Source organism: Pristis pectinata, chromosome 19 (assembly GCF_009764475.1).
Source record: "Pristis pectinata isolate sPriPec2 chromosome 19, sPriPec2.1.pri, whole genome shotgun sequence".
Taxonomy (NCBI): Eukaryota; Metazoa; Chordata; class Chondrichthyes; order Rhinopristiformes; family Pristidae; genus Pristis; species Pristis pectinata.
Window position 1 is genome coordinate 39,672,845 of NC_067423.1, and position 26,473 is coordinate 39,699,317.

A 26,473-nucleotide genomic window follows, 5' to 3' on the forward strand; every position below is an offset into this window, starting at 1 on the left:
TGTATTGAAGAATGTTCTGGGATTGTGTTACAACTAACTTCAGACAAGTAATTAGTAGACATCTACCACTGTTACCAGGCTACAGTTTCCAGTTCATCTTGGATACATGCTTCCTTGCACTAACTACAATTACTTTGGATACTTGGTAAAGAATATAGTTACTTATGATTTTGTCTGTCAAACTACTTCTTTGCATCTCCAGTCAGCAAGTGCAGGAAGCAAGCAGGTGCCTACTTATCCAGGCTTCATTGCCAAGTAAAATATTGGACTAAAATGAATCTAACAATGGATTACAAGTATCTGTATTCAATAAGTAACAAGACAGACTGCAATTGAAGACATACACTTTAATTGGAAAATCAACAATGTTCAGTACATTATGTTCAAGTTCTGACTTGTACATTAAATTAAAACAGTGATAAATAGCCATGTACATCTCAAGTGATTCAATCATGACTGATCTGTGGTACATTTAAAATAAGTACAAAAAAGTTTGAGGGAGCAATTTTTAAAGTTCTCACGTTTCTCCTAGATAAAGTAAATGGCATTGTCAATTGTACAGAAAAACCAAGGCAGCTCACTAGACTACACAACCATCCCTCCAAGGGTGTACACTTGCACTCAGCATCAGTGATAAATAGCCATGTACATCTCAAGTGATTCAATCATGACTGATCTGTGGTACATTTAAAATAAGTACAAAAAAGTTTGAGGGAGCAATTTTTAAAGTTCTCACATGTTTCTCCTAGATAAAGTAAATGGCATTGTCAATTGTACAGAAAAACCAAGACAGCTCACTAGACTACACAACCATCCCTCCAAGGGTGTACACTTGCACTCAGCATCAGTAAATTAAACTAGGAAAATTTAAATACTACTTTTACACAAGCTCATTAACAGCCAAGATGAGAAATTCTCCAAAGTTCTCATTACAACTTGAAACTGTCAACAGCATTCCAATACTTAGGCTTATTCAAACACTCATCTTCCAGCTTGGAGTGATGCATCTGAACTAAGCCAACATCCACAACAAGCTTTAATAATCATGAAAATTCGGTGTGAAGTTATGGCTGAAAGTGTTCAAACAGTATAAAAATGAATCTGTTTTCATACAAGTAAAAAATCTAAGGTAGTTAAGTATTTCATTTTGGTTTTTGCTTTGGAAAGTGGAAATAAAATGGAGATTGTGAAGTCCTGAGTCCATAATGTAAACATTTCCATCCATGGCAAAGTTGCTGAATGCACCTTAGTTTGAAGTCAATGGAAATTATTGCACTTGATGGTCGTCTTATACACATCATGCAGATTCCAACTTTACATCAACTCTGCAGATTGGGCAACTTAAATGTCCCTGTAGGAGAGAAGTTAAAATTACCCACCTTAGCAAATTCCCCTTTGTTGGTGCAGCTTTTGTATCAATTTGCAGCAAAAATTCCCTGAGCTGTTAGTAAAATTTCAGTAGCAAGTAGTAAAGATGAGGGAATGTAGTTTGAAGTTTTACAGATTTAGTCCTCAGCACATACCAAACTACTGCTGAAATTCCATGTGAACATACATACAGGATACACATCTGCAACAGCAAAAAGAAACTAGTTTTTTGCTATAAGGAAGGCACAAGAATCCATAAGGTGCTTTTTGAAAAAAAGAATGAGTATTGAAAACCAACACTCTTCAAAAGGAGTCAGTGGACAACTGACATAAACTAGGGTACTGCCAAAACTACATCCTGAGAATGAAGCTCATACAATGATACATGATTGCAACAAGAGCAATGGTTCAGCTTTAGAAATGATTAGGGTTAAGAACAAATTCTATTCAAGTGCCTTGTATAAAATAAGGCTTGATTATTTCCATGTCCTTTTTTAAGCCAAAGTTTGTTTTCTCCAGAAATATTCACCCCCAATTAGATCTAAAGGCTGAAGTTAAATTGATTTAAACATTTTGCCTTTGCAGATGTTTGATTACTGGTGATCTTTGCAAAAACTGACCTGGAAACTAGTTCAAAGTGTTTCTTCCCCAATCATAGTTTTAAACAAACACAAAAATAGTGCATTTCATAATCAATACCTTTAACCAGCGGTCAATGCACTGACTATGATAGTCATGAAGACAGGGCAAGATCCTTAACTTTTCTCCCAAAGAATAGTCATTGAAGCAAATATGACACCTAATGAGATTAGAAAATAGTAAAATGCATATTAAAGTCAGTTGTTTAAGGCACATCTTAGAACAATTACCAAAGTCATTTACAAATGCAAAGAAAAAACTTCCACCAAAACCCCAAGAAAATCTCCAGTGATATTTTTGGACAGCCAAAAATCATGAAAGCAAGCTTTAATTTGATAATGTTGGACTGGGAAATCGATACACTGATCTTACCGCCAATTTCACATGCAAGTTCCCAAAACAGTACAAGATAATGTGCTTCCTAGAGTGCAGAGGAGATTCAAAGACGTTGCCAGGAATGGAAAAGCAAGCTACAGGGTTGTTTTCAAGTGCCCAAGGTTCATAAAATTGAATACTTGGAGCCACGAGTCAGGGCTACAGACTTGATCAAGCTAAATGGCACTTTCCAAACAGCACAGACATAGGCCAAATGGTGGCCTCTTGCTAATAGAGTCAGTAATAAAGCACAGTAAGAAACAGGCCCTTCAGCCCAACTTGTCCAATAATTTAATAAATAGAGGATCAGGCCAAAGTTTGGTTGAAATTGTGACATTATGATTAGTCCTATGCACAAGCACTGCAGCCTACAAAAAGCAGAAATCCCATGAACTAGCACTATTCTTATTCTGGAGGAATAAAGAAAATGCATTTTAGTGCCACATGTTGAACATGAGAGAAGTTAAGATGGGATGCTGTCTAGGTTTTGTCAGCCACGAAGCACTAAATACAAATTTGCAAGGTATGACTTTAATCCAGGTAACTAGCAACAAACCATTTCAGGAACCAGTCAATTATGGCAGGGTTCTCCCTCCCAGCAATTTCACCACTCAATCTGAAATTAAATACATTCCTCCCAATTCCAACTGGAGTATAACCCAGAAGTTTACTTACTGTGTCTTTTCTGCAGCATGTTTTGGGTCAAAAAACGTGATAGGCAATCTATTAATCTCAGTACTACTGAGTTTCTTCTGTGCAACAGCCGAACCCTGACTTTCTTCAAAAGCTAGCAAATCCTGGGTTAAAGTGAAAGATTCCCAAAACCATTTAGAAATCAGATAGTCTTATGTTTGAAATACCATGATAAAGAAATTAATTCATTTCTTAATAGTACAAAAACCTCACCTCATAATCATTGCCATCATTTGCATCATTTAAGTATATTGAGGTAGTTTGATGTCTGCTGTGCCTTCTGGTTCTTCTACTTCTGCCTAAAGTAGTAATTGTTCTGTTTACTTGGAGGACAATGAATGGAAATTATGCAACTCAAGGTTTAAAAACTTAATGATAAAGCCAAATGGTTCTGCCAGGTTCAAGAGTGCATATTCAAGCATACTCCCATTGATTGCTCCTCGTCACCAAATCACTCACTGACAGAGGCAAGAGGGAAGAATCCTTTTAACCCAAAAGTGCAACATGGCTACAAGGTGCAGAAATGAGCTATTGTAGAACAGTCAAACATTTGAACTGGAGAACAGTACCTTCAGTGACCAAATTCTTGCCAAAAAGCCAAGGCAAAGTCTTAAAGCCATATTGAAACATTCAAATACAAGTATTTGCCATGCTGCTTGAAGTTGGATAGGCCAAGCATCATCTATAATTTATGGGGTTTAGATTTCCACTAGGTTCAGATTTAATGTTGCAAATCAATTTTTAAAAAATTAGAACTACAGATACTGGAAATTTGGAAAACCAGTGCTTTAAGACTCACAACATCAAGTGATTTCTGATGAAGGGTCTCAGACCCATAGTTTCTTTCCCTACATGCTGCCCAAGTTGGTCCAGCATTTTACTCACCAGGTGACAGGTCTCCAGGCAATGGGACAACTTTTGCAAAAGCCCTTCTGCTTATTCCAATTGTAGCAGTGGAAAAGGTTCCCTATTCAGTTCAGTGGACAACCAAGTCTCCCTGTAGTCCAAGCTCACGAAAAAAAAACTTGCACTCATGACTATATCCAATTTCTCCACAAATTGACTTCCTGCACATCTTGGAAAACTGATGCAAGCTACATGTTTTGGAGTTCCCAGAGACAGTACTTTTCAATGCCAGCTACCCAAAATCAGCACAAGCACTTGACAAATTAAGTTTCTGCAAAGACATGCTAGTTTAACATCACTGTTCAAGTTGGTCCCATCCACAAAACTGGCCATGCCCTTCAAGATGAATCAACTACTGGGAGTGTCTATTAATACTCATTTACAGCTCTGAAGAGTTAACAAGTCCAATGTGCAAGGGTACAGAGTTTATTCGAGGGACCTTTAGATCTACAAATCAGAACTTAGCATACTGAAGCATCAAAGTCTATTTTAAAAATCAGTTTTTGGTAGCAGATTGCTGGTTTGTAATATGCAAGTGAAAAAACCAAGGCCCATTTTCTAAAATTAACAATATCATTGGGGATCAAATATTGTGGCCACCTTTTCCTCACCTGGACAAAGTCTTTTGTGCAGATATACTGAATTGCAAGCTACATTAGAGCATTACCTTCCCATCCGCATATCTTGTTACAAATCCAGACAAACAGCAGGACAGGCAATAGAAACAAGGTAAAGGAAAATCTGATTCTATGCAGGATCTTACACCTCTTGTTAAAAAGACTGGGTTTCACTCTTAAAGTTATTCTGACAATCTTTGGTTAAATACAATGCCACAGAACACAATGTAATTTGATGAGAGGATTGCATGAAATTTTTCATGAGCTTTTCAATCTTAATCATGCTTCTTTCAGAAAATGCCTACCAAGAATTTATACACCACTAACAATTCAAAAGCTGAGCAATTGCAGTTGAAAGTGACTGCCACTTGTTTTCTTTCCCAGTTCTGATAAAGGGTCTCAGACAGATTCACCAGTTCTTTCCACAGATACTGCCTGACCCAAGTGTTTCCAGCATGGTTTTGCTTTGTATTTCCAGCACCTGCCGTTTCCAGATTTTCATTTAGCTTTGAATAATGGACATCTGCAGTTTTCCCCAATCCAAAACTCAACTGAAAATTTAGCAAGCCATTGAGCATTATGACTAATGGATTGGCAGTTACCTCTAAGATGGGTTGAAAGCCATCAGGTTAAAGGATGCAGACAAGCCAAGAACAGGACTGACAGTTTATGTCAAAATGTGAAGTTCTACTTTGTGCAAAGAGTTTCTCTAAAGAAACTGGAGATATTGGGTACTGTTGATTTGCAAAGGTATTAGAATACACAAGAAGTCTCTAAGCATTCTTTGGAACTGCCCACAAGGCTGGAGGCTCATTCAATTCAATGCAGAGAACGAGTTGAATCAAGGGGCTCAAAGATACTGCAGAAAACCTGTGTCAGTGCAGATCAGCCATGATTTTCACGAAGAGCAAAGCAAGCTCAAGGGTAAATTGGTTTTGGGGGGGGGGGGGGGGGGGGGGGGCTGATACTGGCACTCATGTTTTTATTGTCCTCATCCCGTTACTACATCACCATTAAAATTAAACCAAATTCATAAATGTGGAACAATTCTTACCAGTTGCGTCATCAAAAAATCTCTGCAGATCATGTAGAACAGGATCAATTACTTCTGAAGCCAACATGCCATTTCTGTGCTGACTCTCCCTGCACCCAGGCTTTCCACAGTACCCAATGTCTGAAGTAACCAATAAATCATACTCTCCACAACCAGGCAACCCACAAAACTCAGGGAAGGAGTTTTCCCTTGTCTGTAAACAGTAGAAAATGAACAATTATTGTTTGCACTCATTGAGTCATACCTGCTTTCCCTGTGGAAGGTTCAAAGATTTCTGTTGCTCATTATGCCACTCACTCAATGATCATCTACTTCAAACAGGGTGAAGACCAACCAAGTAATTTCCACACATCTTGATTTCTCAGTACACAACTTAAGGACTGACCACAGATAGTCAATCAAATCAAAAGGTGTCCATTTGCACACCAGAACCAACTGCAATTTTGGCAAGTAAACAAAAAAGGTACCAAACAACTGCTCTCAATTTAGAGAATGAGCCACAATAGAAAACCACTTGTGTTATGAGAGGGAAAGGTAAATATCTGTGAAAAGCTCAAGTTCAATACCAAATGAGCTAAAGCAGAATTTTTCTGAAGTCAGGAATATTGTCTGCTTGCAGTCCAATAAGGCTTTGACAAGTAGATTAGACCTCACTTGCATAAAGTAGAGCAGTACAAATTGAAGTGCCTTCTAGCCTGGCTTGTAAGGATTGTTAAACCACCAGTCTAGAACTCTGGTATCAAATAAATAGATTTTAAGACAAAGCTTCATAAGCAGTTCAATTATGAATCAATTCAATTATGGATCAAATACTTGCTTTAAAAAGGCAATTAATGTAGAACCTAAGTACTTAGTCCCACTACATTTCCCTTGACAGACTGTATCTGAACTACATTGAACCCTTATACACCCACATGCAGAAGTCCATAAATACAACTGCTGCTCTTTGTTGGACTCTACTCCACTTCAGGTCACCTGCTGCTAAAACCCTCATTCTCTTGCTTCAAGACTTCACCATGCCTGGCCCACCTCATTTTTCCAAGCCACTGTTTCATTTGGCACCGAGTTTGCTCATCATGCCTGTGCTTGCAGAGAGATTCTTGGGAGGTTACTAGCTCAATTTTAATAGTTACCTTGGTTTTCAAATCCCTCCATGGCCTCATTTTTCCACCAACTTTCATACTGCTACCAATATCAAGGTCCTTGTTACTGGTCCCTTGCACATCCAAGTCTTTCTTCTACCACTGAAGCCATTCCTTCAGCTAGGAAATTTCCCTTCTACCTTGTTTGAAAGAACTGACCAAGTTAAATGGCCCAACAATATGAAGCTACTCAAGTACTTGGGACAGTTTCCAAATTCACCTTTCCCCTTCACCCAGTTGCCTTTTAGAGCAAATTACGATTGTATTAGGCAGGAACTTGGGAGTGCAAATTGGGAACAGGTGTTCTCTGGTAAGTACACTGCAGGAATGTGGAGACTGTTTAGGGACCACTTGTATGGGGTTCTAGTAAGTTTGTCCCACTGAGACAAGGATGGTAGGGCAAAGGAACTACGGTCAACAAGAGAGCTGGACGGTTTAGTCAAGAGGAATGAGGAAGCTTATACAAGGTTTAGGAAGCAAAAATCAGTCAGGACTTTGTTACAACGTAGCCAGGAAGGAGCTCAAGAAGGGACTTAGAGCTAGAAGGGGCATGAGAAGGCCTTGGCAAGTATGGTTAAGGAAACCCCAAGGCATTCTACACATGAGGAACAAGAGGATGACTAGGGCAAGGGTAGGGCTGCTCAGGGATGGGGTGGGGGGAAAGAAGAGAATAAATGTGTCTGGAGGCAAAGGAGGTAGGGGAGGTCCTAAATGAATACTTTGCTTTAGTGTTCACTGAGAAGGACTTAGGAGAGGTTAGTGTAGAACAGGTAAATGTGTTGGAGCATGTAGAGGTCAAGAAAGAAGCAGTGTTGGAGCTAATAAAAAGCATTAGGATAGGCAAATCCCAGGGGTCAGATAGCATATGCCCCAGGGTACAATGGTAAGAAAGGGAAGAGATTGCTGGAGCATCAATGGTCTTTGACTCCTCCCTGGCCACAGGAGTAGTAACAGGATTGGAGGATGGCAAATGTTGTTCCATTGATCAAGAAAGGCAGAAGGGATAATCCTGGGAATTATAGACCAGTTAGTCTTGCCAGTGGTGAGCAAGCTATTTGAGAGGATACTGAGGGACAAGATTTATGAGCATTTGGAGACAGACAGTCTTAAGGGATAGTCAACATGGCTTTGTTAAGGGTTGGTCATGCCTCATGAGCTTAGAGTTTTTCCAAGGAAGTGACAAGATTGATGAAGGTCAAGTGGTGGATGAGGTATATGGATTTTGGCAAGGCATTTGAAGAGGTTCCCCATGGTAGGCTCATCCAGGAGGTAATGAGGTATCCATGGAGAATTGGCTGAGTGGATTCAGAATTGGCTTGCCCATAGAAGGCAGAGGGTGGTTGAAGGGGAGTATGTGATCTGGAGCTCAGTGACTAGTGGTGTTCTGCAGGGATCTGTTCTGGGACCCCTGCTGTGATTTTGTTTTAAATAAGTGACTTAGGTGAAGAAGTGGAAGGTGGGTTGGTAAGTTTGCGGATGACATGAAGGTTGGTGGTGTAGTAGTAGATAATGCAGAAGGTCTTGTAGGTTGCAACAGGATATTGACAGGATGCAGAGAAGTGGCAGATGGAGTTCAATCTGGAGAAGTACAAGGTGATACACAATGGAAGATCTAGCTTGAAGGCAGAGTACATGGTTAATGACAGGATTCTTAGTAGTGTGGAGAAACAGATTTTGGGGGTTCCAGTACATAGATCTGTCAAAGTTGCTGCACAAGTTGATAGGGTGGTTAGAAAGGCATATTGTGTGCTAGCCTTCAGTAGCTGGAGGATTGCGTTCAAGAGCAGAGGCAATGTTGCAGCTCTACAAGACCCTGTTTAGACCACATCTGGAATATTGTGTTCAGTTCTGGTCACCACACTATGGGAAGGATGTGGAAGCTTTGGAGAGGGTGCAGGGGAGATTTAAGGATGCTGCCTGGATTGAAGAACACATGTTATGAGGAGAGGTTGAGCAAGTTAGGGCTTTTCTCCTTGGAGAGACAGGATAAAAGGAGACTTGATAGAGGTATACAGATTATGACAGCCAGCATCTGTTCCCCCAATGCTAGAGGTCACCTGTTTAAGGTGTGTGGAGGAAAGTTTGGCGGGGGTGTGGGGAAGGTCAGGTCAGAGGTAGTTTTTTTTTTAAGAAAAAGCAGAGTGGTGGATGCCTGGAATGCACTGCTGGGGGTGGTAGGGTCATTTAAGAGACTTAGATAAGCACATGGATGAAAGAGAAATAGAGGGTTATGGGAAGTGAAGAGAGGGGGATAGATTGAATGTGGACAAGGTTTATATAAGTCAGCACAACATTATGGGTTGAAGGGCCTGTACTGTACAGTTCTAGAAAGTGACTAATTACAATTGCCAAATCAATGTTGCAACAGGCTGCAGCATCTTGAGAGGCTGTGGAAGGGTTGAATAACCAGTATTTTCAGAAGGCTCCTACCAATTTCACAATGAAGGGTTTCTACTTACTGCATGGAAGGGACTTCTATGTTCATGAGACTGAGCTTCCAAATCAAACTGTGCCTGCCCAAAAAAAACACATTACAAGTCAACAAAAATGAACAAGGACAGCAGAATTCTGTCAGAGTGACAGCTGACAAAATTAGATATCAAGATGCAGGAGGCCTGGAGAGAATAAGGGGGCCAGTGCAAACTGTGTAGTAATACATTCAAGTATACAAAACCCTTGGGGCAGAATAAACAGTGACCTTGTTGAAATGAATGAGATGTTTATTAAATGGCACATAATCAAATTATATCAAAGTTGAAACAGAAAGCTGGAAACTCAGCAAGACAAGCAAAGAAATTGACTTTGTATTTCAGATCAAAAACTTTGCTGGAATAGGGGTCCAACCCAAGCATTGCCAGTATTTTCTGATTTCAGGTTGTTGATTTTCTTACATTAAACTTGGTCAGTCCCCAGATGGACCACTGGGCACAGTTCTGAGCACCACACTTTAAAGTGTCAAGGTTTGGGACAGGATGCAGAGAATTAACCATAATGAGGACCAGAGGACAAGGCCCAATGTGTTCTGTACTACAGTCTAAAATATTTGCAACGGGAAGTTTCTAAAATGACACCCACTTATAACAACTGAACAACATGGGAAATTTGAGTTTAAGTGGTGCTTTGGGTCATCTTCCATATTTTATAATTATAGCTTCAAGTTAATGTGGCCAAATAATTCCATAGATTTCCAGGATCTCATGATATGTGGATTCATATTCTGTAAAGCCACAAATCAGGGGGAGGCTGATCTGTGGGAACATATCTAGAAACAAAAGCTAGATAATCATCTTCAATCAAGTGCTAGGAAGCTGACAAAGATTGATTCTTCACCCACTGTTGGTGGACAGAAGGTATGGGAGCAGAATTAGGCCATTCAGCCCACTGAGTCTGTCATTCAATCATGGCAGATTTTTCGTCAATCCCATTGTCCCACCCTTCTTCTTAATCAAGAACATCTCAAGCTCTGCCTTAAATACACCCAATGACTTGGCCTCCACTGCCCTCTGTGGCTACAAATTCCACAGAGACACCACCCTCTGGCAGAAGTTCCTGCTCATCTCAGTTTTAAATGGACATCCCTTTATTCTGAGGTTGTGCCCTTGGATCCTAGACTCATCTTGAGTTTTGGATGCATACCCTAAGATCAGGACAAGTGAAACACTGGCAACTGAGATGAACAAATGTTGACAAAAATTGTTAGTTCAGTTCAGCAACTGATCTGCACATTAACAAGCCTAGAGATACACCAATTAACCCCATTTTCTCCAATCACTACAATTTAGCAGTGCTTGATGCCTTCCTGGAAAAGTGGTCAGAAGTTCAGAAGCAGTGAATACCTGTAGGTGTCTGGCAAAAGCTTCATCCTCTTCCAGTTGAGCAAAACGAACATAGTTATCGGTTGAGTCATCATCTACTACAATTGGAGAATCCCAATCCCACTGATCAGAGGATGCTTTAAAGAAAAGCAGATGGAACACATGGAGTATTAACTACTACTTTCTTAAATACCATTTCCAAAGCTTGAAGTCAAAACATTAGAAACAGTCAATTGAGCAATTAGTTGTAAAATGTTACATATATACACTTGAGTAATGGTGGCCTCTGAACCAAAGACCATTAAGCATATTTATTGGGCACTATGATCTTCAGTACAAAAGGGAGAGCAAGTATATTTGGTAGAGAATATAATCAGACCTCAATTGATCAAATTATGGATAGGACCAACAACTGAAGGTTATAATATAGCCAAATAATAGTAAACATAATCTACCACTGCCATCTTGTCCAACTAACACCACTCCACAAGTCAGACAGCAGAGGCAATACAAGGCCAAATGGGATTATTGAACTTAAGGGGAAAGAAGTCTTGTGGACCACTAAATAATTAATTTTAAAAACAGTATTTAGAGCTAGACAGAACAATTCTGCTAACTTGACTGCCCAGTGGACTCAATGGTACAATTCAGACCCATGTGAGCATGGTCAATTCAATAAATCACCATATCATCCACTGTTTCAATAACTGCTTTGATCTGGCAAATTGCATGTCTAAAAAAAATCACTACCTCGTCAAGGAAAATATGCACAAGAGTATTTCAAAGCCATCATTAACCCAAACATACAGAAGTTGACTGCAATTAAATGAACTTGCTGTGTTAATTGCCAGTCAGTCAAGCAGAATTGCTGACAGCCCTCTATTGAAGAGATGCTATGTATATGGAATCATCTAGCCTTGTATGAAATCTTCAAGAGTTATAAAACCACTATGAACCTCCTGGGTTTGCATTGGGTAGCTCTGACTAGAAAGGACATTTATGCTTCTCGTGTTGCAACTTTACAATTCTACCAGGAGTGGGGAGAAAGGAAACCCAACTAATGGGATTAAGTTTGGCTACAACAGCACAGTAACATGAGTTTTAATCAGATTGAATTAAAACTCAAGATCACAAGATGCTAGTCCAATGACAGCAAATTAAGCCTCTGAAACACTGGTGTTCATTTAATCCTCAAACTAGTAACTAATCATGTTTAAATTTTGGTAAAGATGGTGGAATGACACACCCAAATTGTTATGTCCAGAACATTTGTTTCAAATTCCAGCAACATGTCAAGGCTGAAATGACTAGCCTCAAAACAATCGTAGGCACTCACCTTTGTGCCAATTACAAAATCAGCCTGTGGACGGATAGTTTTCTTCTTCCTCCCACCAAACACAGCTTGCTTTCAATGACTGACAGAAGATATTGGACCAAGATGGCAATGGATGGGATGAGGCTCACGGAGCTCATTTTATTCTAGTTTGACCCAGTGGTCCTTTCTGCTCAGCTTAAGGCATTCAGTAAGACATGTAGCCCCACTGGGATCCACATTCTGAAGCATTCACCCAAATCACACAACTAGAGCCAGCTGTGGTGACCAGATACTACAGATGCAAACCCATCAAGTGTGCATTCAGAAAAGTTAAATCTATCAACTAGTGTATTAATGCTTCTTTTATACAAAATAACACTCCTTTTAACCTGTTGGAACACTAATTCCTAGGTGAGGTCTTTGAATGAGGCAAAAGCAGCTTTGAAAGTTAGTGATAACTTGGGCAGTAATTCAAATCTAAGTCCACAGAATAAGGCAATAGGTTGAAATCTCATACCTAGTTCACTGGTAATCTTACAGTATTCTAGTTGGGCAAGTCGCTTGGTTGAGCAAGTTTCCCCTTCCTTTGCATGGTGAAGATTGTGTAATCCATTTAAGAACCCATAAACACTAAAGCAAGTACTTGTTTAATTACAGGATTATACTAGGTGCCAAATTTATGGGCCAAAAGAATAACTGTACTGATAAAGGGAACCAGAGTATTTTCCACACAAGATTGTTACATTGAGAATGTTAGCATCTGATTAGTGTTCAGACCTTCATTATGCAAGATACAGAACTTCATGTGCAAGATACAGAAACCTACCCACTATTTCACTGCTCTCATCCAGGAGATCAATCCAGTCACTTATACCATTTGTTAATGTTGCAGAACTCGAAGATCCTGCTGGCTTCAAAGCAGAGGACATTGAAGTGTACATGGGTGATTTTACAAAGCCCAAGGAATTTCTCACTGAATGTACACACTCATTTTCCTTCAAGGGCGTGTTGCTGATCTTGTGTACTGGAAGACGACTTGAACTTGAGCTACTGGCAGTTGGCAAACTTTCAGAGCTTGATGACTTGGCTTTTTTCATTGCTGGGGAATGCGAAGAATGAGAAGCAGTTGGAGAATGACAATCTCTGTTAACCAAGTTTGTTTGAACAGGAGAGACACTGGAATCTCTTGATTTGGGTGATAGCTTTGACTTTTCAGCAGGATATTTTTTCAATGGTACTTTCAAGAATTTGTTATAACTTGTTTTTTTACAAGTGGAAGCAGTGTTTGAGTTTGTAGACTTTTTACTGAATACTGGACTTAGAGAAGATGTATTGTGTTTTTGTTTTGAACACACAAGAATCTTCTGCTGCAAATAGGAAGAGGCTTTGCCTTCCACAAATAATTGCTTGGTACACTTTTGAGGAGTCCGAGTTGCAGTAGTCATAACAAGGCACTTCTTTGGTGGATGGGTAGTGTTCTTAGTAGCCTAAAACAAAAGCAAGCATTTAATATTGCTGAATGTACCCAAGCAGAAATATCATGGTAGAAGCAATGGTCACATTTTTAGATACTATTCTAACTCTTAATCACCACCTTTATACACTCCATTACATTCAATAAATGAGAAACGTTTTCCTTTCATAAAGCTACAGCAACTATTTAATACTACAAATTCACATTCTACCGCTTCCCAAAATGTGATTCCAACATTCTCCCTAATGCAGCTACTTCATGGGTTCTTCCTTTTAGCATTAAATTTGTAGTTTTCTAACCTGCTGAAGCCTTACTAAAATGTAGAATTTGGGAAGATCACAATTACCGCATCTGGCATCTCTACTTAACCTTTGATAAATGCTGTCAGGTCCAGCAGACTCAGCTTTTAGTACCATTACTTTTGCCTCTAACAATATTTAGCAAGTCTAGAGCAAAAGGGAGGAATTCTATTATTCCTATTGTTTTAATGTATGGTATAAAGACTGCTTGATTTGTCATTTCTCCATTCTCTACTCATCTTTTAATGCAGGAAAGCCTCTTTAAAAATGTGCTTGTAGACAACATAGCTCTATTTTTAGTCATCTTAGTGTTTTTAAACATTCTCTAAATCTTCACATACACCAATTAATATCATCCCAAACTTCCTTAATTTGCCACAGATGGACAATCATTCATCTTTTACAATGGACTAAATCACTCAAGTCTGATCATCTACCATCTTACTTTTCAAAACCATTTTCCCTGCTCACTTAAGATTGAAGGCAATGTTGGCTGAAGGAAATTGAAGGCAAAAATGAGTTTCAGACTAAAGCTTTTCTCAAAGTGTACATGAAGGACCTCTCAAGATTAATCCAGTCTCTTACAACGAGATCTAAATGTGCACTCCCTGGTTGGAGTTAGAATACTTTGAACTGTCAGATACCATAAACAAGACTACCTGGACACATCACAGCTTGGTACGGCAACTGCTCTGCCCAGGACCGCAAGAAACTGCAGAGAGTTGTGGACAGCCCAGCGCATCAGGGACACCAACCTCCCCTCCTTGGACTCTATTTACCTCTTGCTATCTTGGTGAAGCAGCCAGCATAATCAAAGACCCCATGCACCCAGGACATTCTTCTCTGCTCTTCCATCAGGTAGATGATACAGGAGCCAGAGGGCACATACCACCAGACTTAAGGACAGCTTCTACCCCACTGTGATAAGACTATTGGATGGTTCCCTTATACGATGAGATAGACTGACCTCACTATCTGTCTTGCACGTTATTGCACTGCACTCTGTAGCTGTGACACTTTACTCTGTACTGTTACTGTTTTTACCTGTACTACATCAATGCACTCTGTACTAACTCAATGTAACTGCACTGTGTAATGAATTGACCTGTACAATTGGTTTGTAAGACAAGCTTTTCACTGTACTTCAGTACAAGTGACAATAACAAACCAATACATTTTAACATTACATTTGCCCTATCCACAAAATTAAAACTTGCAGTACCAAAGTAACCAGTCGTAATGCTAGATTAGCAACCCATCTTTAAAAGCTTTTATGAAGTCATTTTTGGCTTTGAAGCACTTGTGTAGTTTGAAAACCCACTGGAAATTTGTAAAATACTTGCAAATAAAGAGTGACTGGGCAATTTGTTTGAATGGTGGAGGTGGGGATAATCTTGCTTTTGAACTTCAAAAACAAATTCACTGCCAGTGAATTAAACCTAGAGATCTACACCACCCTCCCCTCAATGGCAGCTACATCTTCACTGTAACCATCATGAAAAATTCTCTTGAAGTCCAACAAATGAAAGAAATTTAAATCTTCATTCAGATCAGGAAAAAACATGGCAAAAGTTGTTTGAAGGAGCATCCATAAAGCATATGGAACTGTTTTTAGAAACATTATGTTGCTACTTTGCAGTATGCCATTTCCAGAAGCAGTACATTACATTGGGACCAGGCCATTCATAACTTTGCACAAAACCATTAATTTCACAGTAAAGGATCTTAAAAAAAAACACAAATTGTTCTCAGAAGTACTAGAATTAGTTTTATAGTCGGGCTGGTACACAATTTGTGCAAGTTGTGGAGACTAATGTAGGAAAGTAATGTGGTAACTAAAGGGGTCAAAGGCTATTAAAGAGGGTTTATTAACAGTTGCAAGTCCAGAGAGAGATAAAAGGGATGACCAAAATTGCAAAGTTACAGTAAACCAGTAAAACAAGTTGCAAGAGATGCATGTAATGGAGTGTAGCAAGTATCGCCTCAAAAGAAATGGGAAAAGGAATTGGCTTAAAAAAAAGTCAGTTCCATAATAAAAAGGGGAAATCAACATTAAATAGAATTAAAAGCCAAAGTTTATTGGACCCAATGACATGCATATTATTGTTCTAACAAGGCAGCTCCACTTAGTCTTCCAGAACTCCCTAGATCCAGGCAGCCCAAAATTAGAAGGTAGCAGTTAATCACTAATAGTAGGATCAAACAACCAAGACAGTTAAAATTTAGCAATTGATTAAAAGATTGTGGTAACCAGGATTTTAGAAAATAAGATTAGACAGCAATAAAATGTGCCTTTGATCACCAAGTTTTTGGAAAATTATATGTTGAATATTTAACCAGCATTGTTATACTAGACAGTTAATGTGGGAAAAAATGTCATTGCAATATTTCAAATGTATTTTGAAAAACCCAGAAGGGGCTGTGCAAAAGGTTGTCTGATGAAACTGAAGGTGCTTAAAATGGGGACAGCATTAGTAAAAATATGGATTGGTCAAGGGGAAATAATAGGACTGAAAGGTCAATTTTCCAGCTAGGCAGATAAATTAGTTGTCTGATGAACAGTTTTGGCTCTACCATTGGCAGATATTTCAAAACTTACTTCATCCACCTGCAAGTTTGCTTTGTTCAAAGCTACTGGGGAACAAGCTGCAAGTCTTCAGATGGGCATAAAAGTTAACCAAAGAATCCTGGGACTTTTTAGAACATGAAGATTCCTCTTGGTTCTTTGAGAAGATTACAACCCATTTTCTACATCAAATTTGATCACATCTTCAACTGCCTATGCCCCCAGGTTCTGGAATCATTTCCCCACCCCCAAAAAAACTGCTAAATATTCCTTAAAATTTACCTCTGATCAAGAATATTTCATTCAATAATACTGAATTACTCTGCTACAAGGTGGCCATTGCCTTGTGATAGCAAGATTAGAGAACAAATATTCAAGGCTCATTAAGAGCAAAACAAAGGAGGTGGAAAAGGTGTGGTGAGTGCAGGAGAATCTTGATACAGGCATTTGAGGAATTACACCAGCCTGGGAAAGTTTTTGGGAGGGGGTGGGGAAGAAGGGGAGAGGAGAAGATCTAAAATTGTGAAAGATAAGAGGAAAATGCAGTAGGGAGAGGATTAGAGTAAACCCCACCCCCCCCCCCCCCGCCCCCCAACTCCAAAAGTTGTGGGATAGTACAAAATCAGAAGTAGAACAGTAACAGGGTAATGAAATAATCAGTGATACAAACCGGGGAAAGAGGCAGAGTAGCTTTGAGAACAAGTTCATACAATTACAGTAATGAGTTTTTCAGAACAATGCTGAGAGGAAGATCAACCAGAGACCAAGACAGAATGCTACACAAGATTAATCAAAGTGACCCAAAGATGAATTTCTCATTTTTGAAACAGTCTTAATCTTTCATAAAGTGCATTGGAAGTACAAGGGGCAAGTGGATCAAGATCAGGAAGTTGGTGCAAGAACATAGCAGAGATAAAACATTACCCAACTCATTCTCACTAGAATGATGGCACAGCCAGGGCTAACCAAAGTATTGGATTCTTCCCAAACTTAAAATCGACAGGACTCAACAGGATGGATGCAGATTTCCCAGGCCAAGGAGTCTAGAACTAGCAACAAGCATCTCAGTACAAGGGCCAGGCCATTTCTCTTCATTGAGAATGAGGTTTTATTTTTTGGAACTAGAGAACTGAGGTTGCTCAAATTCTCTCAAGCATTCAGATTCCTGGATACGGAATCAGGATGCAGGAAAAAATGGATCACCTTCTTCATCTCTGCAGTCAAGACTCAGAAGGCTCAAAGGGCTACTCCTACTCCTTTGTTCTTGCTTTCAGCCATCACCTACTCTACCCAAACTGATGAACAGGGCCTGTATAATATTTAATAGATGAACAATTTAGACAATTAAAAATATCATGGAAATTCTTGACAGTTGACAATGCCAGGGGCTTGTGATGAGAGGAAGGAAGATCTTTGCTATCTGGCAAAGGCCTCTAGAGAAGTTATGGGCAAGGATATTTATAGTTCCCCTATCTCGGGGATCACGGTGGCTTTAGAACCATCTGAGCCAGCAAGATCCACCTTTGTCGTCAAATATTGAAGGTTGTGTTTGGGAAATCTCAAATGGCAAATCCGTAAGACCACTAGCAGGAAGAGGCACAGGCCATTTGTGCCTGTTCTGCCATTCAATAGAATTGTGGCTGATCTGACATTGCTCAAGTCTGTTCTGCCCTTCTCCCCCTGCCTACCCATTCTCTGCAATAAAGAATTCTAAAGACTCCATCCTCAAGCAATTTCATTTTAGACCTAAATGGGTACTCCTTAATACAGAGACCATACCTACTGGTTCCAGACTTGCCCTGAAGAAGCACGTTCTCAGCAGTCACCCTGAAAAGCTTGCATTTCATTCAGATTACCTCCAACCCTTCCAAGCTAATGAGTCCCAAACTACCCAGCCTTTCCTTATAGGAAGATCTCCATAAACCACAATCATTCTAATAAATCTTTTCCAAATTGCCTCCAAAGAAATTTTGCTGAATAGGGCCAAAATTGCTCACTATTCCAGATGTGGTCTGACTATAGTTACTGCAAGAATCGCTTACTTATATTCCAACTCCCTTGAGATAAGGGGCAACATTCCATTAGCCTTCCCTACAACCTGCTAGACTCATGCCCCAGCTTTGTTTCTGCACAAGGACCCCGATGTCCCTTTACGTTAGTTTTTTGCCATCGATAATCATTTTCCCTACATTACTATTTGCCAATCACCTAGCAATAACTGTACATTGCATGGAGGATTTAGCATGCCCTCCCACTTAGTTACCTGCAAAAATTGGCTTCCATACATTTAGTTCCCAAGTCATTGTAAATAGGTATAATTCTCAGCATCAATCCCTGTAGTACCCAATTGGTCAGTTTGTCAACCGGAAAATGATCCCTTTATGGCTAGGAAGCAGGTAGGCACAAGCCAATCCTCCATCATCGTGGACTCTTGTAACTTAACTTTGTTTAGCACCTTATCAAGCATCTTCTGGAAGTTCAAACACCACATCTACTGCTTCCCCTTTGTCTATTCTGCTCAAGACTCCCAAACTTTGGTCAGGCATGGTTTCTTTCACGAAGCCATGTCAATTCCACTTAGATTTCTAAATATACTGTTATTGCTTGCTAGTAATTGATTCTGGTTTAAGAAAAAAGTAGACAAGTCTAATTGGTCTTTTGTTGCCTGGTTTTTGCCACCCTCTTTCCCCTGAACGTTTCACATTAGCACTTTTCCAGAAAGGAATTTTAGATGAATGAAACCAGTGTATTCACCATCTTAATAGCAAGCGTAGGATCCTAGGATGCAAGCCACAAGTTATCTAAGCCAGGGGGACTCAGCCTTTAACCTCACTAGTTTGCCCAACAATTCTGTGATCCCACTGAGGAAGATCTGGGCTTGTCTATACTGTACCAAGTCCCACTTAAACCTTACTCTCATCTTTGCTGACCCACTTTATGGGGTTGGGGACAGTGCAGAACCACCACTTAACACTCAGTCTCAAGCACCTCTAACCAAATGCAGGCTTAAACTCCAACTGACATGTGCATTGCCCAGACATCAATTTGCAAATGGAAGTAGTTGCATTGGCAACTCATACATTAGAAAAGATTTCCTTATCATCTGACAAGGCTACTACCACAGCCTCCAATTTGAGATTACAAAAAATATAACCTGGTTGGCACTTTCCTCAGATGTAAGGAAATCATTTGGATAAATCAGTTTCCTCCCAGCAAATCTCCCCCAGGGCAAGGCATCCAGAACAGCTCCCTGCAGGCAGGATTGCAGTACAACTTGCATCATTTATATTGTCTTAAGGTGAAAAATATTTTCCAGACAGGGTTGTCCCCACAGTATTTTAATGACAAGGTTATTCAAGTTAAGATCTCCAACATTTCATTTAGAAATATTCCTTTTAGTCCAACGTGGATATCTTTGAATTTGCCCATGTAAAATTCACTGACCACAATTTTAATAAGTTAAATATACACATGTACAGGAAGCATTGAATTTCACTGCTTACAATACCATCCATTGTAAATATTGGCAAGCACAGTACAGGGCTACTGTACCATCCAAGTCATTATGAAGAACAATTCATTGTGGCCCCACACAGACCAGAGGTACATACCAAGAAGGACAAGTAATGGATGCAATATACCTAGAAGTACCATCTCTAGCTCAAAGATGGTGCCTTAAGTCAGTCAATGTTCCTCAGCCTACTTCAAACTTAAAATATAGTGCTACCGGGAACATTAGTTGGCTGGCCAATGACAGACAAATCAGTATTTACTTAGTGGAATATCTTGATAATTAACATCTTGTCCCAAATAGTCAAAAAGAAAAATTTTCCGATTACATTCTTGTTCACTGAAGTTATGACCCATTCTCCTTTCTGGAAGTAGCCCATCTACTCCTAGAGTATTCAATACACATCAAGCATTTTGCAAAGCAGTATACAAGATCAGAGTGTTTGGCTAAAGGAAGCCAATAGATTGTTTAAACTTGTGTTGATATTAACTTCAGTGAGAAGCAGTGTTAGGATTGAAAGTACAAGATAAAAGGCCAACTCACAGATCTGGGCTTTCTCCCATCATTAGCAATGTTCCTATCCTGGATTGTAGCTGCTGCTTGATAAGGCTTACTGTTTTGCTTGGAAAAAGTGGGGCTTAAAATAAGAGGGACAATACATGAGAAAAATTAAAGGCTAGATAGATAAATAATGCAATCTGCAGTAATGATTTAAGAAATGTTAAGATTTTTTATACCTGGGTGTCTCAGGAATTTCTAAGTCTGATATATCAGAATCCACCTCAAACAAACATCCATTATTTAGGGGATCAGAGCCAAGATACGTTACTTCTTCACAAGATTCATTTCCTTCCAGTCCATCCAATGTCTGATCCATGATGAATTGATTTAACAGTTTAAAAACTTATATCCGTCCCGTTAATTGGAATGGGAGTCACAAAAAGCAAGTTATCTGCAGTTTATGGCAAGCCCGATTCCAATGAAATCCTCACGATCTGCATCAAAAAGATGATACAATTACAATACAGCTATAAACATGCTTGTATTTTCATACTTTTGACAGTCACTCAAAATAGGGAAGTTGAAATTAAACTTTGTATATACACAATTCCTTTTGAAAGGCAAGCACAAGACTACAAAGTCAGCTCTCCTCAGCTGCTGATTTATTCCACAGTACAGCATGAAGAGACTGCTCCACTATGCCCTTGGACAGTGGATCCTGACTTGAGGAAGAGTAATAAGAAAACTTGGAACATTAGGTAAGTACCCAAGTGTAGAGCATTATTCGAATGCCATTTATTTATTTCCCTGCAATGTTGCAATACCCAAACTTCTACATTGAGTTTTCATCTACACTTGGCTGTGGTAAAATAGAATCTTTCACCTTCATAAGTATACAAGTAACATAATTAGTTCAAATAAATTTAAGTACTACTACTAGATGACCATTTTAACAAAAATGCAATTTGTTTGCTGGGGGGGGGGAGGGGGGGGATAGAAAAGAGAACAAATTATACAATGGCAGTGAAGTATGTTTTCACATAAAATCATAGAACTTACTAACAGGATTTAACTGCATCATTCAGATTTGCCATTATATTGCATTTACTTGTTAGTGCTCCAAGAATCCCATCTCTTAAATCAACCAGCAGTAGCACAGTTGAGAGTCACTGCTTCACAGCACCAAAGATCTGGGTTCAATGCAGACCTTGAGTACTGTGTGGATTTGTACATTCCCCCAGCAACTTTATGGGTTTCCTCTAGGTGCTCCAATTTCTCCCCACATCAAAGACATACACATTGCAAGGTTAAATTAGCCACTGTAAACTACCCCATGCAGGTCAGTGATAGAATCTGGCGAGATTTAATAAGCATGTGGGGAGAATAAAATATAGGATTAGTGATGAGTGGTTGATGGCTGGCAGACTTGGTGGGCTAAAGGGCTCACTTCCATACTTTGTCTTTATGACACATTCCTGTCCCCGTAAAGATACAAGTCAAAACACTGGTATCAGATCAGAGGAAAAGATCAAATCTCTTTTGAAGAGAAACTGAGGAGCCATTAAAAGATAACTAGGTTGGACAACATTTCTATTTGAGAAAACAAAACAAGACCAAATGCAAGGCAGCAATTACTAACTAGAATGTAGAACCTGCTATCAAAACATTGATCCACCTAGGAAAGTACCAGACGTGCCAGAAAGCCAAGACACAGAACACACACTAGTGATTAGTCAGGCCAAAGTCAGAAGAATTCAATGCTCAAAACAAGACAAACACAATTCATTTTTAGCTATACATCAGATTCATTTGTGTAATGACAAATTCATGCTCTGGAAAAAGCAGGGAATTCCAGTGCCCTGGACACATCAGCATCCCTCATTTGTGGAGATCTTGAAAAGCAAGTGCTCTGCACCAGGTTTTAAAATGCTATTGCAACTGATGAAGTTTATACTGCAGTTTTATATGCTGCTTTGAAAGTATAAAAAGCACAAACCAAATCAGTCCAAATGTGCAAGCTGAAGCATTTCAAACTCCCACTGGCACCAGGACACCCCTTGGTTGACCAGCCCCAGTAACCAACTTCACCCAGGCTGACAACCCTCCCAAAGATCATTACAGAGCCAGTCCCTCAGTCACCCCCAATAATTCACCACTAGCATCAAACCTCCACACCCACCCCAGCAGCCAGTGCCCCACACCCACCCACCTTCAGCACCCAGTGAGTCACACCCACCCCAGCAGCTAGTGCCTCACACCCACTCACCCCCATGCCCCACACACACCCCAGCACCCAGTACCCCACACCCACAGCCCCCAGTGCCCTGCACCCACCTTCAGCACCCAGTACTCCACATCCACCCCCAGCGCCCCGCACCCACCCACGCCCAGTGCCCCGCACCCACCCACAGCACCCAATGCCCCCGCACCCACCCCAGGGTGACCCCCGCACCACAAGGCGCCTGAAGCCAGTGGGGATCCCCGCTCCAGGACCCAGTGCCCACGGCTCGCTTCAGCGTAGTGTCGACACCGCAATGAACCAGCACGGCCGACCATTCAGCCCCGCTGGCGCGGCCCCCCGCACCCACTCACCCGGCGGCGCTCAGGGAACCGCGGCCGGACTACCCGCTCAGACACCCACGCATGCGCACCCACTGACTGACACCCCGCCGGCCTGTCCGCCTTTCAGCTCCCTCCGCCGCCCTTTCGTCATTCCCGACCGACATCCTCATTGGCTGCAGCGAAGGAGTCCCGCCCCCTCCCACCCGGCCTAGTCTTTCGCTTGGCTCGCCGGCCGTTGGCCGCTCGCGCGGTGGTGACGCGTTACAAATCGGGAGGTCGCCTCCCATTGGCTGGAAGATGCAAGGGCGGCGGTCCAATGGCAGCTCGCCCTCGTCTCCTTGGTCACTGATCATTGATGGCTGGTCACTCGGTCCACTGGTCACTGGTTATTGACTACTAGTCAGTTAGTCCATTAGTCACTGGTTACTGATCGCTAGTAACTCGGTTCACTGGTTATTGATTGCTGGTCACTCAGTCCACTGGTCATTGGTCACTGGTTATTGATTGCTGGTCACTCGGTTCACTGATTATTGGATGCTGGTCACTCAGTCGACTGGTCACTAGTTATAGACTGCTGGTCAGTTGGTCTACTGGGCATTGGTCACTGGTATTGGTATTGGTTTATTATTGTCACTTGTACCGAGGTACAGTGAGAAGCTTGTCTTACAAACCGATCGTACAGGTCAATTCATTACTCACTGCAGTTACATTGAGTTAGTACAGAGTGCATTGAGGTAGTACAGGTAAAAGCAGTAACGGTACAGAGTAAAGTGTCACAGCTACAGAGAAAGTGCAGTGCAATAAGGTGCAAGGTCACAACAAGGTAGATCGTGAGGTCAGAGTCCATCTCATTGTATAAGGGAACTGTTCAATAGTCTTATCACAGTGAGGTAGAAGCTGTCCTTAAGTCTGGTGGTACGTGCCCTCAGGCTCTATCTTCTTCCCAGTGGAAGAGGAGAGAAGAAAGAATGAGCCGGGTGGATGGGGTCTTTGATTATGCTGGCTGCTACACCAAGACACACTGGCTACGCTGGTTATTGATCGCTGGTCACTTAGTTCACTGGTTATTGGATGCCAGTCACTTGGTCCACGAGTCACTTGTTATTGACTGCTAGTCAGTTGGTCTGCTGGTCATTGAACTGCTGGTCACTCGGTCAACTGGTCACTGGTTATTGACGGCTGGTCACTCAGGCCATTACTCACTGGCTCTTGCCCACTGGTCACTCAGTCCACTTATCATTGATCACTGGGTCACTCAGCCCATGGTTAACTAGTTACTCAGCCCAGTGGCTACTGACCATCGATGTCTTGTCATTGATGGCTACTCGCTGACCTCTAGTCACTCAGTCCACTGCGATTGACCGTAAGCCATCTAGCCCACTGATCGTTGGTCGCTGATCACCCAGCCCATTGGACAATTCAATTTTCAAATATTCACAGCTTGCTGACACTTTATTTTTAGCAGCTCAGATATGGGGTGAGGCACTCTCTTCGTATATGGTGTCGTCATCTGCTGAGAACAGTAAGTTACTTGCAGTGCGTCAGATATCTGAATATATCATTTGCCATCAATGCAGTATTTAATATCATTCTAGACTCTTTTTATGTGGAATTGAAATTTAACAGAATGCTATTGGTTGATATTTTGTTGATTACCCATTTGAAGAGCATAAGATCATTTGATATTTATCTGTCAAGCTATCAGATGAAGTAACTGAAGTTGATGTGTGCTAGTGCTGTAATTTCTTTCACATTAGCTTATATTGCTTCAGTATAGTAATAATCACACCTCAAGGGGAGAAGGGAACACTTGACACTAGTGGGTAATTTGGAGTTTTGAGACAGTTAACTAAAAGGAAACTGGAGGCATTCTGACAAGGCTTTTAAAGGCAGGAAGGTGTAATTGTTTATAAAGGAGAAATGCTTATACGTTTAATGACACAGAGAGAGCCATTCAATCCGTCAGGTCCATGCCAGCTCCCTAGGAGCAATCTCATTAGTACCATTCCCCATCCTTATTTCTCTGTACCCCTGCAACTTATTCTCTTTCACTCTAACTCTCGTTTGCCAGTAACATACACAAAGGGGCAAGTAACAGTAACTGATTAACCTACCAGCATGTCTTTGGAATGTGGAAGGAAACTGGAGCAGCCGGAGGAAATCTGTATGTTCATGGAGAGAACGTGCAAACTCCACACAGACAACGGCGTGAGGTGACGGCATGAATTGAAGTATCACCATGCCGCCAACTTCTAGATACCCAGATGCTTCTGCAGCCAGTGTTGAGTTGGGAAGAGCGCAGGGTTGTGTAGTGCAGGGAGGCAGCATGTGGGCTGAAAGGCTATTGAGTCAGAAGATGCTTTAAAAGAGCTGTGTGCATTAATATCACTAGAATACATTTTGAGTGAAAAAAAAGAGGCTTAACTCATGATCGTGATGGTGGCAGGTACTTTGGAACAAAGCAGTGGAGATCATCGGAGATTGAGGTGTCGTATGGGTTCCATCGTGGAACATGTGGATTTCGTGATTTCTCTCTACATCCTCTCTACATTTTCTCTTCAGTCAACGGTGGTTTTGCAAAAGTCTTTGCTCACGTTTCACCTTATGACTTGCTGAACTGAACTTTGAGAACCATTCCTGGACTTGGGATTTGGGAATTTGCCACACACACACTTTGAGTTTATTAGTTTTGGGGATTGTGTTTAATATCTAATATTTTTACTTTTCTTATTATCACAAATAGTTATTAATAGAATAGTTTCTAACACTTATACATGGCTCATTGTGTTTCTATTGTTGCTGGTACGAAACAAAAATTGGGGGCTCATCCGGGATTTGAATCCGGGACGTCTCGGGATGGATGCTTATTTTCAGTTTCATTTCCTAAGGACTCTCTGTCCCTATTGAACAGCTTCCTGCCCCTGAACTGTTCCCAGAGCCCTGGGGATTGGAAACCCTTTCTTCTACACCAATTCCTCAACCATATCCTACTTATAAGTACATTGCCCAGAGCTTACTATCTTTGAGGTCCTTTTCTCTTCTTCACTAGTTGTGGAACTCTTTGCTTTAGAATCATACACCTTTTCCTTCCTATGTCAAGCGCACCTGTGTTGTCAGGGTAAAGGACGGTACTGCAAAGATGGAATATATTATGAAGTGGTCACTCGGTCCACTGGTCATTGGTTATTGATCACTGGTCACTTGTTGTTTGTGAGTGAGTGACTTCATTTGATAGCTTGACACATAAATGCCAAATGATCTTATGCTCTTCAAATGGGTAATCGACAATATATCAACGTGAATGGAAGTGAAAGTTAGAGCTACAGACGTAACAAAAAGCCTGAAGTGGTGTGGGTTCACCTTGACCGATCTTGTCACGATATATTTTGTCTAACAGGTGACCAGTGTGGACAATGGTGTGCTGAGTGGACAGCTCCCTTGCAACTTCCTGCCGGTAGCCTTGGCTGGTCTCCATGGCTCCCTTGAACAGAGGACATGCCTCCTGAGGCTGAGTTGATCCACCAGGTCCTGTCCGCTAAACCAGGGATTATGCTCCCTAAACTCAGGAATCCCTGTGCAGCCATCCATAGGTAAGCAGCGCTCTCAGTGGCTGGGGGAATGATGCTGGTGTTGCGT

At 40.9% G+C, this 26,473-nt stretch overlaps 1 protein-coding gene across 5 annotated transcripts; it reads right to left on the reverse strand.

The window, feature by feature from the left end:
* Nucleotides 1-328: 328 nt before the first annotated feature.
* si:ch211-59o9.10 (uncharacterized protein LOC561841 homolog) lies at nucleotides 329-22,955 on the reverse strand. 5 transcript variants are annotated; one of them, XM_052033472.1, is made up of 11 exons: nucleotides 22,868-22,955; nucleotides 20,512-20,769; nucleotides 20,318-20,411; nucleotides 12,751-13,411; nucleotides 10,631-10,746; nucleotides 9,254-9,307; nucleotides 5,653-5,845; nucleotides 3,289-3,374; nucleotides 3,058-3,179; nucleotides 2,068-2,167; nucleotides 329-1,351 (listed from the first exon to the last, which is right to left on the reverse strand). In XM_052033472.1, exons 2-11 carry the CDS (start codon nucleotides 20,649-20,651, stop codon nucleotides 1,298-1,300), a joined length of 1,620 nt encoding a protein of 539 aa, XP_051889432.1. In that variant the 5' UTR covers nucleotides 20,652-20,769; nucleotides 22,868-22,955; the 3' UTR covers nucleotides 329-1,297. The 5 variants fall into 5 exon arrangements, with proteins under 5 accessions (XP_051889432.1, XP_051889433.1, XP_051889434.1 ...); XM_052033473.1 differs by having other exon boundaries at nucleotides 336-1,351; nucleotides 22,709-22,955; XM_052033474.1 differs by lacking the exons at nucleotides 20,318-20,411; nucleotides 22,868-22,955 and having other exon boundaries at nucleotides 360-1,351; nucleotides 20,512-20,645.
* Between the last annotated feature and the right edge of the window lie 3,518 nt (nucleotides 22,956-26,473).

Bases quoted from the DNA above. Each gene is read 5' to 3' on its own strand.
- si:ch211-59o9.10 (XM_052033472.1), bottom strand. From the start codon at position 20,651: ATGGATCAGACATTGGATGGACTGGAAGGAAATGAATCTTGTGAAGAA. The intron at 5,846-9,253 runs GTAAGTAGAAAC...TACTGTTTACAG, and splicing joins ATAGAAGTCCCTTCCATGCA to ACAAGGGAAAACTCCTTCCC. The intron at 1,352-2,067 runs GTATTGATTATG...TCTCTCCTACAG, and splicing joins GCATTGACCGCTGGTTAAAG to GGACATTTAAGTTGCCCAAT.